Source organism: Protopterus annectens, chromosome 8.part1 (assembly GCF_019279795.1).
Source record: "Protopterus annectens isolate FY-2018-M chromosome 8.part1, PAN1.0, whole genome shotgun sequence".
Taxonomy (NCBI): Eukaryota; Metazoa; Chordata; order Ceratodontiformes; family Protopteridae; genus Protopterus; species Protopterus annectens.
Window position 1 is genome coordinate 416,346,081 of NC_056742.1, and position 14,548 is coordinate 416,360,628.

The window sequence follows — 14,548 nt, forward strand, 5'->3', positions numbered from 1 at the left end:
GAATCCTTTTGTGATGAGATGAGCCACGTAGAAGGATTTCCTGACCACTGTGGCGATGTGATTATCAAAGGAGAGACTACTGTCCACCTGTGTCCCAAGGTCTCATCACATTTTCGACATTAAATAGACTACCAGCTATGTGGTAGTTCATGGGTACAGAGTTTTTACCAAAGGGGATGACAATACACTTTTTGGCATTGAGCTTCAGGTCATGGCTTTGACACCAGGTATCTGTCTCATTGAGGCCCTTTTGTAGTTTGTCCACATTGATTATGGCTCCTAGTTTGCAGTCATCTGCAAACTTTGTTAGCCAAAGACCTTCTGTGTTGGCCTGCACTTCAGAGAAGTAGATACCAAACAGGAGAGGACCCAGGACTGAACCCTGTGGTGCTCCACTTGTCACTGGTCTGATGTCGGATTTGGAATCCGCTACTTTCACAGTGTGGGTTCTGGCCGTGAGCCAGTTGGCAACCCATCTTGTGACATAGGGATTTATACCTAGTTTAGTGAGCTTATCTATAATTCCAGAGTGGGGGATGGTGTTGAAAGCCTTGGCAAGATATGGATAAGCTGTGTGAACCATTTTACCCTGATCTATGGCTTTTGTGACTGCTTCAAAGAAGTCAATCAGTTTTAGGAGACATGATCTGCCTTTTACAAATCCAAACTGTGTAGGGTCCAGAGTTTGAAGATTACCAATGTCTTTGTTTATGAGTTCCATGATGATACGTTCCGTGGCCTTGCAGACCAGGCTCGCCAGGCTAATGGGGCGGTAGTTCCCGGGGTCCGTCGTGGCTCCCCCTTTGTGGAGTGGGATAACTGTCGCGGTGCGCCATTCAGTGGGTACAAAGCCTGAGGTGAGGCTATGATTGAACATGGTACTTAGGTAGGGTGCCAGTTCATTCTGTAGTTCGTGTAGAACGCAGCCTGGGATATTGTCAGGTCCCATGGATGCCGTGTAGAACGCAGCCTGGGATATTGTCAGGTCCCATGGATGCTGTGTTCTTGGCTTTGGAGAGTGTGTTTTTTACCTGTGCAGCCGTGATTATAGGAACTTTGTATTATTCAGGTATAGAGATGGACCCTCTAGGGGGTGAGAGGGGGGTAAAGTTAGCACTGAACCTATCTGCTAGGGTGTTGGCAATATCAGTTGGTTCTGTATATTTAGTGCCATTATGCTGTAACTCAGAGCAGATCTGAGTGTTCCCATTTAGATTCTTGACATAGCTATAGAATGCTTTGTGGTTGTCTTTAGAGTCAGTGGCAATTTTGTTTTCGTAACTAGCTTTGGAGGATTTTATGAGGGATCTCAGCTTCTTACTGAGGTTGACCAGGGAGTTCCTCCAGTCATGGGATTTTACTCTTTTTTGCAACAGTTTCTTTCTTCTGTTGTAGAGTTTGTTTGTGGCAGAGGTCCACCAGATTGGCTTCCTTTTTTTAGAGGATAACATCTTGGTTCTATTAGGGATAGCATGATCCATACACTCGTGTAAGTGCTTATAAAGTGCATTTGTGTAGGATTCGGCAGTCATACCTCTATTGTCCGTCTACATGGGTGTCATGAAGTTTGCCACTTCTGTCTTAAGAAGTGTGAAGTTGGCTTGTGAGAAGTTTTTTACGATGGTTTCCCTAATTGGGGCTGGGGGTGGGATGTGGATGTCTAGGCTGATTAGCTTGTGGTCGGATCTGACCAACGAGGAATTGACCTCTGGTGTGGAACACCAGTTTCCCATGTTGGTAATGACCAGGTCTAGGATATTGCTGCCCCTGGCGGGGGTGTGAATAAGTTGATCCAAGGCGTTGGAATTTATGAATTCTAGAAAACGTTGAGCAAAAGAGTTGGTACATGAGTAGTTTTCCCAGTTAATGGTGGGGTAGTTGAAATCGCCCATTATTAGGGTGTTGGGTTGTACCCTAATACTTTCCAGTGTATCAAGAAATGAGGAGTGTGAATCCTAGGGCATGGTGGGGGGTCTGTAGCAAGCTACAATTTGGATTGCGGTCTTGCCCGGAGTTAGTTGCAATTGGATAATCTCGGATGCATTATGCTGTGCAACTAGCCTGGAGGTGTGGATATCCTTAATGAATATGGACACGCCTCCGCCTTTAGTTCTTCTTTCTGGGTTAGGTGGCCGAAAGGTGTGGTATGAATTGAAGCCTGGTTATGCAGGGGTGCTCTCTGGAGCTTAGAACCAGGTCTCTGTCACTGCACAGATGTCAATGTTCTGCATTTTAAGGAGTGCCTCGAGTGAGTGCATTTTGAGGTTTAGACTTCTAGCATTGAGTAGCATTACCCTCAGATTTTGCTTGCTTGTACCTGTTACGGTGGTGAATTTGTCATTTGAACCTTGCCTAAAAAAGGCACTATAGGGGTTGCAAGAGTCTTAGCCATTATCCGGAATCCTAAGGGCGACAGGGTACAGACCATCTCTGGCAAAGCATTGTGGACTGTCAATCATGTCGTCCCAGGCAGACAAATACTGGATCCCCTTAGAATGACACCAGAAGCTTAGCCAATTGTTGAAGTCAATCATTTTGTCCTTGTACTGTGATATCATTCTGGGTGATGGCAGGATGCTACTCAGGGTTAGGGTCATACCTGCCTGGGATACAAGATCGGAGAGCTCCTCCATGTCTTTTTTCATGTAGTCCAGGGAGGTACGTCTCAGGTCATTCACACCAAATGGACAATGACAGTGTCATATTTGTACTTATTGTGGAGTGACCTGAGTGCATGCGTTATGTGGTGGATCCTGGCACCTGACATACAGCTGACAGTAACTTTCTCCTTGTTTAGTCTAGTGAGTGGAACATCAGTGTGCCTGACGAGTCACCTATGACTAGAGTGTTGGGTACGTTGTTATGCCTTATGGGCTGTGGTTGAGTGGCACACTGAGTTTGGGGGCTGTGTGTCATTTGGGTTGTGTTGGGGGGTGGAGTTTGCTTGCATTTATGCTTTGGATGTCCCTGGTGCTTGGGCAGCTTTTTATTGAGAGCCTCCGCGAATGTAGGTGTGTGTTTTGTGTTTCTGTGTGTGTGTTTTGGTGGTGTAGGTTTTGAGGGACTATGTGATGAGTGTGGTGCGGTGCAAGTGTTTACCTTCTCCTCTTGACTGTCTAGTCCAGTCTTGGGTGAAGAGAGCTTTGCTTCCAGTTTGGCTATATAAGTGCATCTTTCACAGGTTGTAGTGTTGGGTGGTAGGAGGAGAGGGTTGTCTGTGTACATGAGGCAATTGCTGCATTGCCCCAAGATGCCCAGATTCATCAGGTAGACAGGAGATATCACTGGGAGCTGACCCTTAGACATGCCTGGATAAGTGCTTATTTATTAAGTACTAAAAACTGTTTTCCACTAGACAAGTGAGGAAAGTTGAGTGCTGATGTCTGAGCAACTCTGTTTCTTTTCACCCTAGATCCTTAGGCTTGGCTGTGTCTAAGCAAAACATTTCTTCTTGGATTTCTAAGGCCATATTTTTTGTTACTCCTTTCATGGGAAAAGCTTTCTGCTTCTGCAAAGGCTCATTCTACCAGGACTGTGGCTATCTCTGGTCCTTTTTTGAAAGGATTTGATACCAGTTCCATCTGAGGCCATTACTTGAGACTTCTGTCCATATGTTTGCTAAGCATTACAAATTTAGTGTTATTTCCAGAGATAGAGCTGGCTTTGCCAGAGCTATCCTGTGTGGCTTTTATGAGGTCCCTGCAGGGCCTTCCTGCTCCAAAGTTTTCTCTTAGCTTTTAGGAAAGAGTACTGCAACAGTGATATGGAAGGACATAGTACAGTTGTGTAAAATCTTGTAACAGTAGATGTTCTTCTCCTCACTGTTGCAGTACTCGCTTCTTCTCTCCTCCCCGTTTTTCGTTTTTCCTTCTGAATGCACGTTTCTCCTTTTTTCCTTGGACTATTTCTCTTGGGACTATTCATTTCTGAGGTAGGTATGTCCATACTTCACCTTTATGCCCTACACCATGAGCAGGGAGCATACATGTGAGGTATGACATCCTTGAAGACCTAAGGCTTTGGTATACTGGCCATATGTTGGGCTGGCCTTGGCAGAGGATCCCTTTAGTAAAGAATCCCTTTAGTAAAGGGTTGGGAGAGTGGCCTAATGGTTAAGGTGTTTGCCTTACAAACACAAAGTGCAGGGTTTGAGTCTCACAAGGGATAATTGGCTAGGCTTAAAATGGCTCGCAAGGGCAGTTAGCTTAGTACTAATCTATGAACCTATGAAGAATACTGCAACACTGAAGAGGACATATACTGTTATAAGATTTTATACAACTGTACTGTACGGGACTTTAAAATGAGTAGATTTGTAAGAGTCTACATTTAAAGGTGAAGACCAAGGTCTGGGTAATAACTACAACTTTCTGATTATAGGAAGGTTGTTTTACAGATCCTTCTGGTACTGTTGTTCCCCTGGGTTTCTTTTTTATGGTACTAGCCAAGTAGAGGCATTCGGTGGATAAGGAGATTTACCCTTTACCCCGGCAAACAAATATGAAGTAAATAGTGTTGCTGATCAATATTGACCAGTTTTGAAATGGTCTGTTGCTTTCAGAAGGACAGGTGGGTTGAACACAAGCTGTCCAAGCCACTGCAGCTGAACTTGGGCCTGAGCAAGCCAGATTGTTGGGCCTAAGTGTCACAGTCTTGTCTAACATTTGGTTATGGTTATGTGTCATGTCTGGTGGGGACTGGTCTTCTCCTCTGTTTAAAAGTTGGGTGTTTTGGCGACTGTTTGCCTGCTGGAATGCACTGGCAGGGTGCAGTAATGTATGCTGAGCATTGCCGTGTCATTTTTTTCATGCTTTTTGTATTCTGACTTAAGATGGTTAATCATGCTTTGCAGTGTTAACCTTTTTGTTGATCTTGTATGGCAGTCTAACCTGACTTACTACTGACGTGTTTTAGCATTTGTAAAGGTGTTGTAGCTCTTGAGTTTGGGAGCAGGCGATAACATTCCATTGTATGCTACCAACCCTTCTTTATAGTGGTACTATTTGCAGGGCAATGAATTCTTACATTATCTGCAAGTTCCTACTCTATGTAGTCTGCTGTTGATTATGTTTATTGTGGTCACATCAGTCATTGGCATCATGTAGTAGAATCTCAACAGCTACTGGAACAATGACTCAGTTTTCTGGTGAAATTTCTGTTGCACCAAATTTACCATTTATGTAATTATGTACTCTCTGGTTTACCACCCAATAACGATTGGATTGGAGTGGTGCAAAAGTCAAACCACAGGTCAGGCTGTTGAGTAGCTTGTAGAGCCGTGTTGTGGATTCATCTGTCTGTAAGGAATGTGGTTCATGAACTGTGACTTCCAGGAGGTTCTCACAGTTTGCCGTTGTATCCCACAAAAGTGACGTGTTGCTTCATACAGCACCATAAGTCCAACACTGAACTCTTGAGTGGAAGTCTGGTTTTAATGCTCAAGGTTGCACGTCATTTGCATGTGCTGTATTGCCTCTGATACCTCCAGCCCTAATTATTGAAGTAAGGATAATAACTCTCCTTTGTCAGTCTGGTATAATCACAGCTCAGCACCTGCTTTCGTGCTGACTTGTGCCTTATTGGGCTGCATTCTAATGCCCTTTGTGCATCTGTAAGTGAAACTTAAGTCCTGATATTAGTCACAATAATTCAGGGATAAGGTCATTTTACCTTTTGCCTAGTATTGTGCGATCTCTGACTTTAAGTGGGAGTTGCCCCCTGAAAAACAACACTTAGGTTTTGTGTTTATTTTTCGGTAACTCTCTTAAGCTATCAAATGCAAATATTTTATAAGTTTGGGGAAAGTGCTTTTCAGTTGGTAGCTAAGAAGCTGTGTATACAAAATGCACGTGATTTATGTAAAATAAGCCAGTGTATATAGAGACAGTTGATTTAACTACGGTAGTGTTCCTGACATTTCATGACTAATAAAATGAAATGTTTGGTTCGGATTCTTGCTTTCAAGGGTGTACTGACACGTTCAGTTCCCTTTAAAAGAGATACCATATCCTATTAGGAGTTAAGTTCCTTTGTACCAGTGACTGTATTAGTTGAAATTAGACCCAACAGCCAGTGACATAGCTAGAGTTTGTGCCGCCCGAGGCGGTCTTTGAGTTTGCCTTCCGGGTCAAGGCCACACACTTTGTGCTGCCCGCAACCCTACCTATTTCTAACCATCTCTTGTCCACACCCCACCCATTTTATGACATCATTGTGATGTCACCTGATAGGGGATGCCCTCTTTTTCCATGGTGGGGGTCTGGCTTTAGCCATGCAAAAGTAAGGGTGCCATTGTCATCTGTTTAAAAAAAAAAAAAAAAAACATTCCAGCAGCCAAAACTCCTGGCTGGCAGTTGCAGAATGAAATTTCTGAGCTCTCTTCTGAAAGGTATGCAGGGGGGATTATGCAGGTAGCCGACGCTCCTCCAGTATACAGCAAACTTCACATGTGCTTGCTGAGCCTGGTCTGTCCTTGATTTGCAAGGCAGTGACAGTCTTGGTGGGGAGCTAGTGAAAGTGGTGACATAATTAGCATCGAGCTGTGTGGATCCCTTTCACATATACTATAAAGAACCCCACCCCCCTCGGCATACACCCGCACATGTTGTTGATTTTAGGGGTGGGAGGTGTGCGCAGCTTGATGAGTCTCTCGTTGGGGGATGGGAAGCCAGTAGCCGCAGTGCAGCAGTGAGGTGACAATGGGAGATAGAATCATTCTTTCTTTCCAGTGCTTCTTTCTTTCTTTCCAGTGCTTCTTTAGCCTAAGTGCCTTTGAGGAACAAGCACACTGTGTTCATTCTGGAGAGAGGCAAAACACATTTTGCTCATCAGCCAGCTTCCCCTACCTGAACGCACACTAGAATCTAGCTTTAATGGGGCCTTGCCTCCAAGCGGGAGACTTGGGTTCTGTAATGCACAAAATCCCTTTACCAGAGTTTCATTAAGCAGAGTCAAGCATACCGTTCCACATTTTGGAAATCACAAACTCCAACCATCTTCCATTGGAGGTTAGCCACATAAGAAACTTAACTATTTTGATGCGACGTATGCCTTCCCAGAAGTTAGGCACCAACATGAACGTCACTTTTTAAAAAAAAAAATCCATGGCATTATCAGTTCTCAAAAGGGCTAACACCTCCAAAATAATCAAACTGCAGAAAGGAATACAGCTATTAAAACTTCACAGAAACAGGGGCTGCCATCTGTGGAATTTCATCCTGTAAAACACCTTGGAGCCTGAGGAATGGTTGGCGATTTGATCAAGATGTTCTGTACAGCACACTGACGTTTATTTAAAAGTGCCCCTGGGGCGGACTGCCCCTCTCACCTCCCACCCCCAGCTACACCGCTGCCAACAGCACATCCATTCCTGTTAGTAGTCTTTCAACATCCTGGACAGTGGAAAACGTATCCTCTTGTTTGGAAAGTCTTGCGCGTGTGTGGTGTATAAAGACCACAGCAGATATTTCCCTTGTGTGTTTTGTTTACTGCTGTTTTTAAACTTTCAGAAATTCAGCAGCTGTGGTCCTGTCCTTGTCACATCACATCCTATACATCTGTTGTGTGTTTTTTTTTTTTTTTAGTTAAGCCTGATTAAGCACAGTTGATTTAATGCCTTAACAGACCTGTTAAAGGGTTAGTGGTCTACTTGGCTTTGCCCTCTCCAACCAGCTTTCCCATAGTATATACAATTAAAAATGCACATCTGCTTGAATATGCCCTTTGCTGGGAGCCATTTTTTTGATGACCACTTGCTGTCCTACCATTAGTTGGTTTACCTTTCATGTCATCCTTTTAAGTTCACATTCCCTTCTTTAACAGTGGAACACACTTCTGAAACTCCATTCTCTGCCGATTTCAGATTAGCTCATTGATCTCGGTCAAACGTTTAGTCACCCATCTCCTTTTGTCTTTACTTCGTTCTTACAATGACTGAACTCTGACCATGTTTGAAACACCCGTTTCTGGGCGATGGCTAGTAAGTGCAGTAATTGCCAGTTTGATAGAAGGTACACAGGTGAGCATATATGGTGTCATGTACATAATGTTAAAAGCATCCTTTGTATTATTTAATCACTTATTTAATGGTAAAATATACATGAAAAAATCTTCTGTTACTCAGGATTGAAAAGGAAGACGGCAGAGTAAGAAACGTAAACTTGTGAGAAAAGTGTGGTATGAATGACAACTGGTATCCATCTGAGATGGTAAAAATGAGTTGGGTGAAGTGTGATGGTGTGATGCCGCAGACCAGAGATGACCAAAAACACACAACTAGTGTGTAGAGCTTCTCCCAAAAAGTACCCAAATCAAGTAAACAAAATGAGAGAGAGAGAGAGAGAGAGAGAGAGAGCACCATGATTGGTGCAGGTTTCACAGTAAATACAACGTTTTAATGTAATAGTAAGCGCTTTCACGCCCCAAAGGACACTTCTTCAGACTTCAATACATTCAAAAGAAAGACCCAGCATATTTATAGTATTAAAACTAATTAAATCACAATCAGCTTAAAACAATCACTCAGACAATGAAACTGTGTAAAAACTTCATAAAGTGATAGGTATATGCCTATACTAATACGGGTCCCCTTGACTTCATCGACACACCGAAACACCGATGCTAAGAAGACTGACTCGAGAAGACCGACGAGACAGATGATCGACAAGGTGAAATCCCGACAGCCGAAACACCGACATGGGCAACGTGTGAGCGCGAGTCGGTAAGTGTGCGATAGTGAGGGATTTAGCGCTACGGAGCGGATAGGTAAGTGTGTGATAGTGAGGGATTTAGCATTAGAGAGCGGACAGGTAAGTGTGAGAGAGTGTAGGATTTAGGGTTAGGGTGCGGGAAAGGTGAGTTATGCGGTAGTGTCGGACTTAGGGTGCGGGTAAGGTAAGTGTGCGATAGTGACGGACTTTAGGTGTAGTGGCGGGTTAAGTGAGTTAGGGTTAGGGTGCGGCTAGGGTAAGTGTGCGATAGTGACGGAATGTAGGTTTAGTGGCGGGTTAAGTGAGTTAGGGTTAGGGTGCGGGTAGGGTAAGTGTGCGGTAGTGTCAGACCTTAGGGTTAGGGTTTGGGTTAGGGTTAGTGCATGTATAGTTGTGTGTAATGTGTAATTTACGTTTTGTGTGTCGGTGTTATGGTGTTCGGTTTCTGAGTTATCGGTTTTGTGCGTTTTTGGTGTTTTGGTGTCGTTGTTTTGAGTGTCGAGTTTGTGGCGTGTCGGTGTTGTGATAGGGATCCACTAATACATTTGCAAACTATTCTATACAATATATATGAAAGAAGAAATACATATATTAAAAAGAATGCATTTATTAAAAAATACTATACATGTTCTAAAGCATTAATCTAAAAATGGGATATATATATATATTAATAGAATCCGTATATACTTTAAAAATATATCCAATTTAATGTTTCAAGGGTCTATCAACTAGAAAATGGTCTGAGTGCTACCTTGTCATTGAGGCCAAAGCCCCTGTCAGCCTGCATCCTAATGATCCATTTAATTTCCTTCTGCTCTGTATGATTCTTAAAATCTCCTAACCTATAGGTACGAGGAGTAAACTCTATAACTAAGAATAAAAACTTGTGTAAAGTGCCATGCTCCAAAACATGTCTTTCTAGGGCATTCCCTTCATCTTCTCTGTTGATAGCATAAATATGTTCCCTAATTCTGTCTCTCAGAGTGCTATTGGTCATCCCTATATAAAAAGATGGGCATTTGGTACCATAAGCAATATATATATATAAGGTCCCTACTCATATAGTCAGCATAATGTTTAAAAGTATATATATGTCTAGTAGTAGGATGTGTAAATTTATCCTGACTGCTCATGTATTGACAGTGGTTACATCGTCTACAAGGAAAAGTTCATTGTCTCTGAGAGACAACAGGGCTACTGTTAGATGTGACATCCCTGTAACACAACATTCTTTTCAATGACTTATTGTTTCTATACTTAAAGCTTGGTAGTTGTGCTTTCTCTCTTATTTTGTTTACTAGACCAGAGATGACAATGGATAGTCTAGCTATGTTTGATTTTACATAATGTATTGCAGTACAGTTATAAACTTTCCTTTCAGGAAGTAGGTGTGCAGACATGGTTTTATAGATCTGCTATTTAGTTCAGAAGTTCAGATTGATGCGGTCAGTTTTACCAGTTAACTTAAAAATCAGAATTGCTTGAGAGAGAGAGAGAGAGACAGAAATCCTCTTCAACTTTTTCTTCCCTTTAACAGTAAATTGCATAGTAATGCACTCTTAGTCTAAAGTGTCCCTGTAAGTACTTTTCACTGTTTTGCACTGGTGCTAGCCCTATGTTTTTTACCTCCTTTCCAGAGGTTCTAAACCCACATATTTGTTATGTCATATGATATGCTAAGTGTGCATCTACATAATAGATGGAAGTCATTTTGCCTGACCTAGCTCCATTTTAGGGGGGAGTAACGTTTCTGCCTGATTGATCAGTACAAAAAAAAAAGAATGATAAATGAATTACAGGGAACAACAGTGCTGGTCAGTGTTGTGTACATGTTGAAGGTTTTACCATTTAATTAAGCATTTAAAAGCTCCAGCATGCTATATCCTGTTTGGTTATTACACGTGTAGTTTCTTATTCGAAGGTTTATACACAGTACTAGAAGACATTTGTTTATATTTCTGAAAATAACTAGGTGAGGCTACTCTCCCTACACAGCTTCATGCTAAACAAGGTCAGCTGACGTGTATTTGGGCAGGGGGCTTCCCCATTAACATGAGGCTGTGCTTAATCCATGTACTGTCATTTATGTAGGTAAAGAACCTGTTGAATCTCTTTATTGGTTGCATTTTAAGGTAAGGCTTTCAGATGTGTACAGTCGAAGGAATTGTTATGGCATCAGAAACCATTAGTTTAGTTATTGTGGAGTTTTTGCCATTTAGTCATTGTCCCCTTTAGCCTGAGTTTGTCATTAATACCCATCTTTACAGTCTCAGTGTTAGGAGCCCTGTCAGAAGTCGCTGAAACTGTTACAGCACAAAAAATGAGACAGCAAATTAGGAATTAATTTCTAATATTTTCTATATTATATTATAAAGCTCCCCAATGAGTAGTCATTTATCGTTCCTTGTGTATGTTAAGCAATAACTTCAATGCTTAATTTGTATAAAGATAAAGCTCTGCTAATAGGTTATTGCATTTAATTTCATTCTGTAAGCTATTGAGGGACCACTTTATTTTGTACTTGTGGTCTTTTGAGAACTGTCAGCTCTGCCATAATTATCAGCATAGGGAAATTGCGTTGTCAGACTTGAAACTTGGATAATTAAAACTAATTTGTAGTGGTCCAGGAGGTTTAATGCTGAGTGGTGGATATGAATGTGTTTCTTTCAAAATATTCAGAGTTTTAATAATTCATCTAGGGTGCCTAGGTGGGCTTTTTTAGTAAACCCTCAAAGAGCTGCTGGGACAACACTGCCCAGAGCAGCCTTTTTAATACCCTCTTCATAGGAAGTGTTTATGTAAATCTCAAGCTTATATTGTAAGTAATCAGATCCTGTGAGTTTAATTTGTACTTTAGCTTGTCCAGTATGGGTACTTAATCTGTTTGCATTGCAGTGGGCAGCATAAATGCAAATGCAGCTATAACCAGTTGGATCCAGAGGTAGTTTTTCCATACATTTTCTCATACTTCATATGCCTGACAGTCTTTGTTTTTTTTTTTTTTTTTTTGGCATTTCATATTAAGTGAATAACAACAAGAGCTGAACAATAAATATATTTTTTAAATACCTCAATTTAGCTATGTTATATGTCAAAGTTATGTAAATGCTTTATGCAAAATAGAAATAAAGGAGAGGGGAAAATAAATCCGAATTTGTTAAAAACATCTGTGTGCTTGTTATGCTAATACTGCAGCAGGTGTTTTGTAGCAATGTAAACATATATTTCTGTCTTGTGTTTCCAGATTTTTTTATGCTTTAAATGTTCTAGGGGAATATCTAAGCCACTAAAAGCAAATTTTTATAGCATTTTCAGTTTTTGTTAATGAATGTTTGACTTTATAGCGAGAGCTATATGCCCTCCGATTTAATCTGTTGTGCAATAAAGCTGTCAAAAACCTGAACAGAAAGCACTGAAAATGCCACTTTACTATCATTGTAGGATATAACCAGCCTTCTTCATACGATCTATGAGGTAGTCGACGCATCAGTAAACCATTCACCCACATCCAGTAAAACTTTGCGGGTTAAGTTAACTGTAGCACCTGATTCAACTCATAAGAAAAAGAGTGCTTCTTCAGTCAACCAAACAGGTAAGATAACTGTCTACATGATAGTGTAAGTTAAAGTGGCACTTTTGTAATTGGAATGAGACTATGACTAGTGCTTGGCAGTAGGACACCCTCCCCAATAAAACCAGTGGTTCATTGCAGCCGTTCACCTTCACAGTAATGTTGATTAAATTACTCCTGGCTGTAGAAGTGTGTTTCACATGTCTCCATCTGTTAGCACAAGAAATCTGGGCAAAGACACAAATAATGGTGGTACAAATGCCCAAAAATGGGGACAGATTTTAAATGCTGCTCTTGTAAACTTAACATTTCTGTATTAGCATGCATTTTCTGAAGGATGTGAAGTCTGAAACTCAAATGTATATCATTATTCAGTCCTTCAATCCTCAGCGAGTTGTCAGAAAACCTCAAATTTTGAGGATAAGACCAAAAACCTGAGGCAAAACTCCGAGTATTTCATGAAAATGTGGATAGTGGAGAGGTATGGTGTGTATATTTCTGTTTCATTTCACATCTGAAGGGATTCAATTACATTTAAGTTATAGTAGCTACCATAGCATGAACATATTTTTGCACAGTGATCGTGGACACATCACAGTTTTCTTTTTATTCCTTTATATGTTAATATGTTACCAGAGTATATTTCAAAGAGAAGTGGTCAATAACTTTGTGTATTGAGACATCCAGTAGGTTTCTGCTCGATGTATATTGACAACTTTGTCTTGATAAAACAGCCATTGCAGAGATATTAATGTTATATTCCTGCTTGTCATTATCTCTAACTGAATTGTTCTTAAAGGCGTTGGAAGTAGGATGTTCATCGTGTTACCCTGCTGCAGTCATCACACTTGGGTTATCCTGTCGTCAGGCGGTCCCGCAGTCGGCCTGAATTCCAAAGTCTTGGTCCGGCGTCGGTTGCTGTCGCTTCTTCCCTGACGTCAGTGCGCCAGGGGTATATAAGAGGCATCCAATGCCATTTTCTTCAGTCTTTCTTGCCACGCGTTGCCCGAAGCAGAAGCAGTTCGCAAGTGCCGGTCGGCTGACACATGACATGACAAAGCTAAGTACCCCATTGGGGAACCTTTTCTTGCCTCAGTCCGATGTCAGAAAAAGTTAACAATTGCATTTCTTGTGGGAAGCAAATACTTATAAGGACTTTCATTCTTATTGTATACCTTGCCTAGGCCCGGACCACGACGTCACTGGTTGTCGGTTTTGTGCTAGGTTCAATAAGCGAACTATAAAGCGACGCTTTGATTTCGCACGACACTACTTCGGTAGGAAATTTAATTACACAATGCCGTCGGAGCAACCGTCTACCGGCGTGCATAAAAAACGCAAAGATAAAGACAGGCAGCCTAGATCCAGGCCAGACTACGAGGCCTCAGCTGGGCTGGTCGCCGGTTCTCCGGTTTTCAGTGAGGCGCCTATGCAGCCCCTGGCGACCACAGAATTGCAACCCCAGACCGCTTCGGATTCTCAAGCAAGCGAGTTCTAGGCCAACGCAGCCATTTTCTTTAGGCCCTACCGACAACATTGCAAAAGGAGAAGCCGGTGCTGTGGAAACACCTTTGGTTACAGAAGGTGTCTTCAGACCGACTACTCTCACCATAAAATCTTATGCTAAGCTTAAGACTCCTCTAAAACCTAAAAAGACTGCACATCAGTCTCCAGTTCAAGGCCCCATGCCTAAGAAACAGATGCTTAAAATGGCTGAAGATTTGATTTCTTTAATTAGGGGTTCCCAACCCCCCCCCCCAGACAAAAGGCCTAGACAAGAGGAGGACTAGGCTCCTCTGAGGAACAGGATTACTCCTTTCCCCCTTATGAAGATTCTGATGCTGAAGATTCCATTCCCTCAGCTTCTCCCCCTGAAGACTATTCCTTTGGGGAAACCTTACATACCATGAGGGAACATTTCCACTGGGAAGGTCAGGACTACTCCGACTCAAAGAAAAGGCTCCGAGAGTTTATTTTACTCCCCCAGCACAGACCACTTGCTATCCCTCCAGTTTTAGACATTGTGGATGACGTTTACGTAGAATGTAGTCTAAATCCATATTCTCTGCCTCCTGCTCCAGCCAAACCAGACAGATGTTATAGAGTGCCTGACCACACAAATTCCTTTACAAAAGCCCTGTTGCTGACCCAGAGACAATTTCCCAGGGTCCCAAAGGGGCTAAGGCTTATATGGCTAAAAATCCTGTACCCTCTGAAAGGGACTCCAGAGCACTAGATAGGTGGGGGAAGAAGGTTTACACCTCAGCTA

At 42.1% G+C, this 14,548-nt stretch overlaps 1 protein-coding gene across 2 annotated transcripts in view; it reads left to right on the forward strand.

Annotated features, from left to right (window-relative positions):
- NKD1 (NKD inhibitor of WNT signaling pathway 1) overlaps positions 1-14,548 on the forward strand; it is a 641,026-nt gene that overhangs the window by 569,567 nt on the left and 56,911 nt on the right. For both annotated transcript variants that reach the window (XM_044081984.1, XM_044081985.1), the window contains one exon: positions 12,150-12,300. In XM_044081984.1, the coding sequence (XP_043937919.1) occupies positions 12,150-12,300 (151 nt within the window). The remainder of the gene's footprint in view (positions 1-12,149; positions 12,301-14,548) is intronic.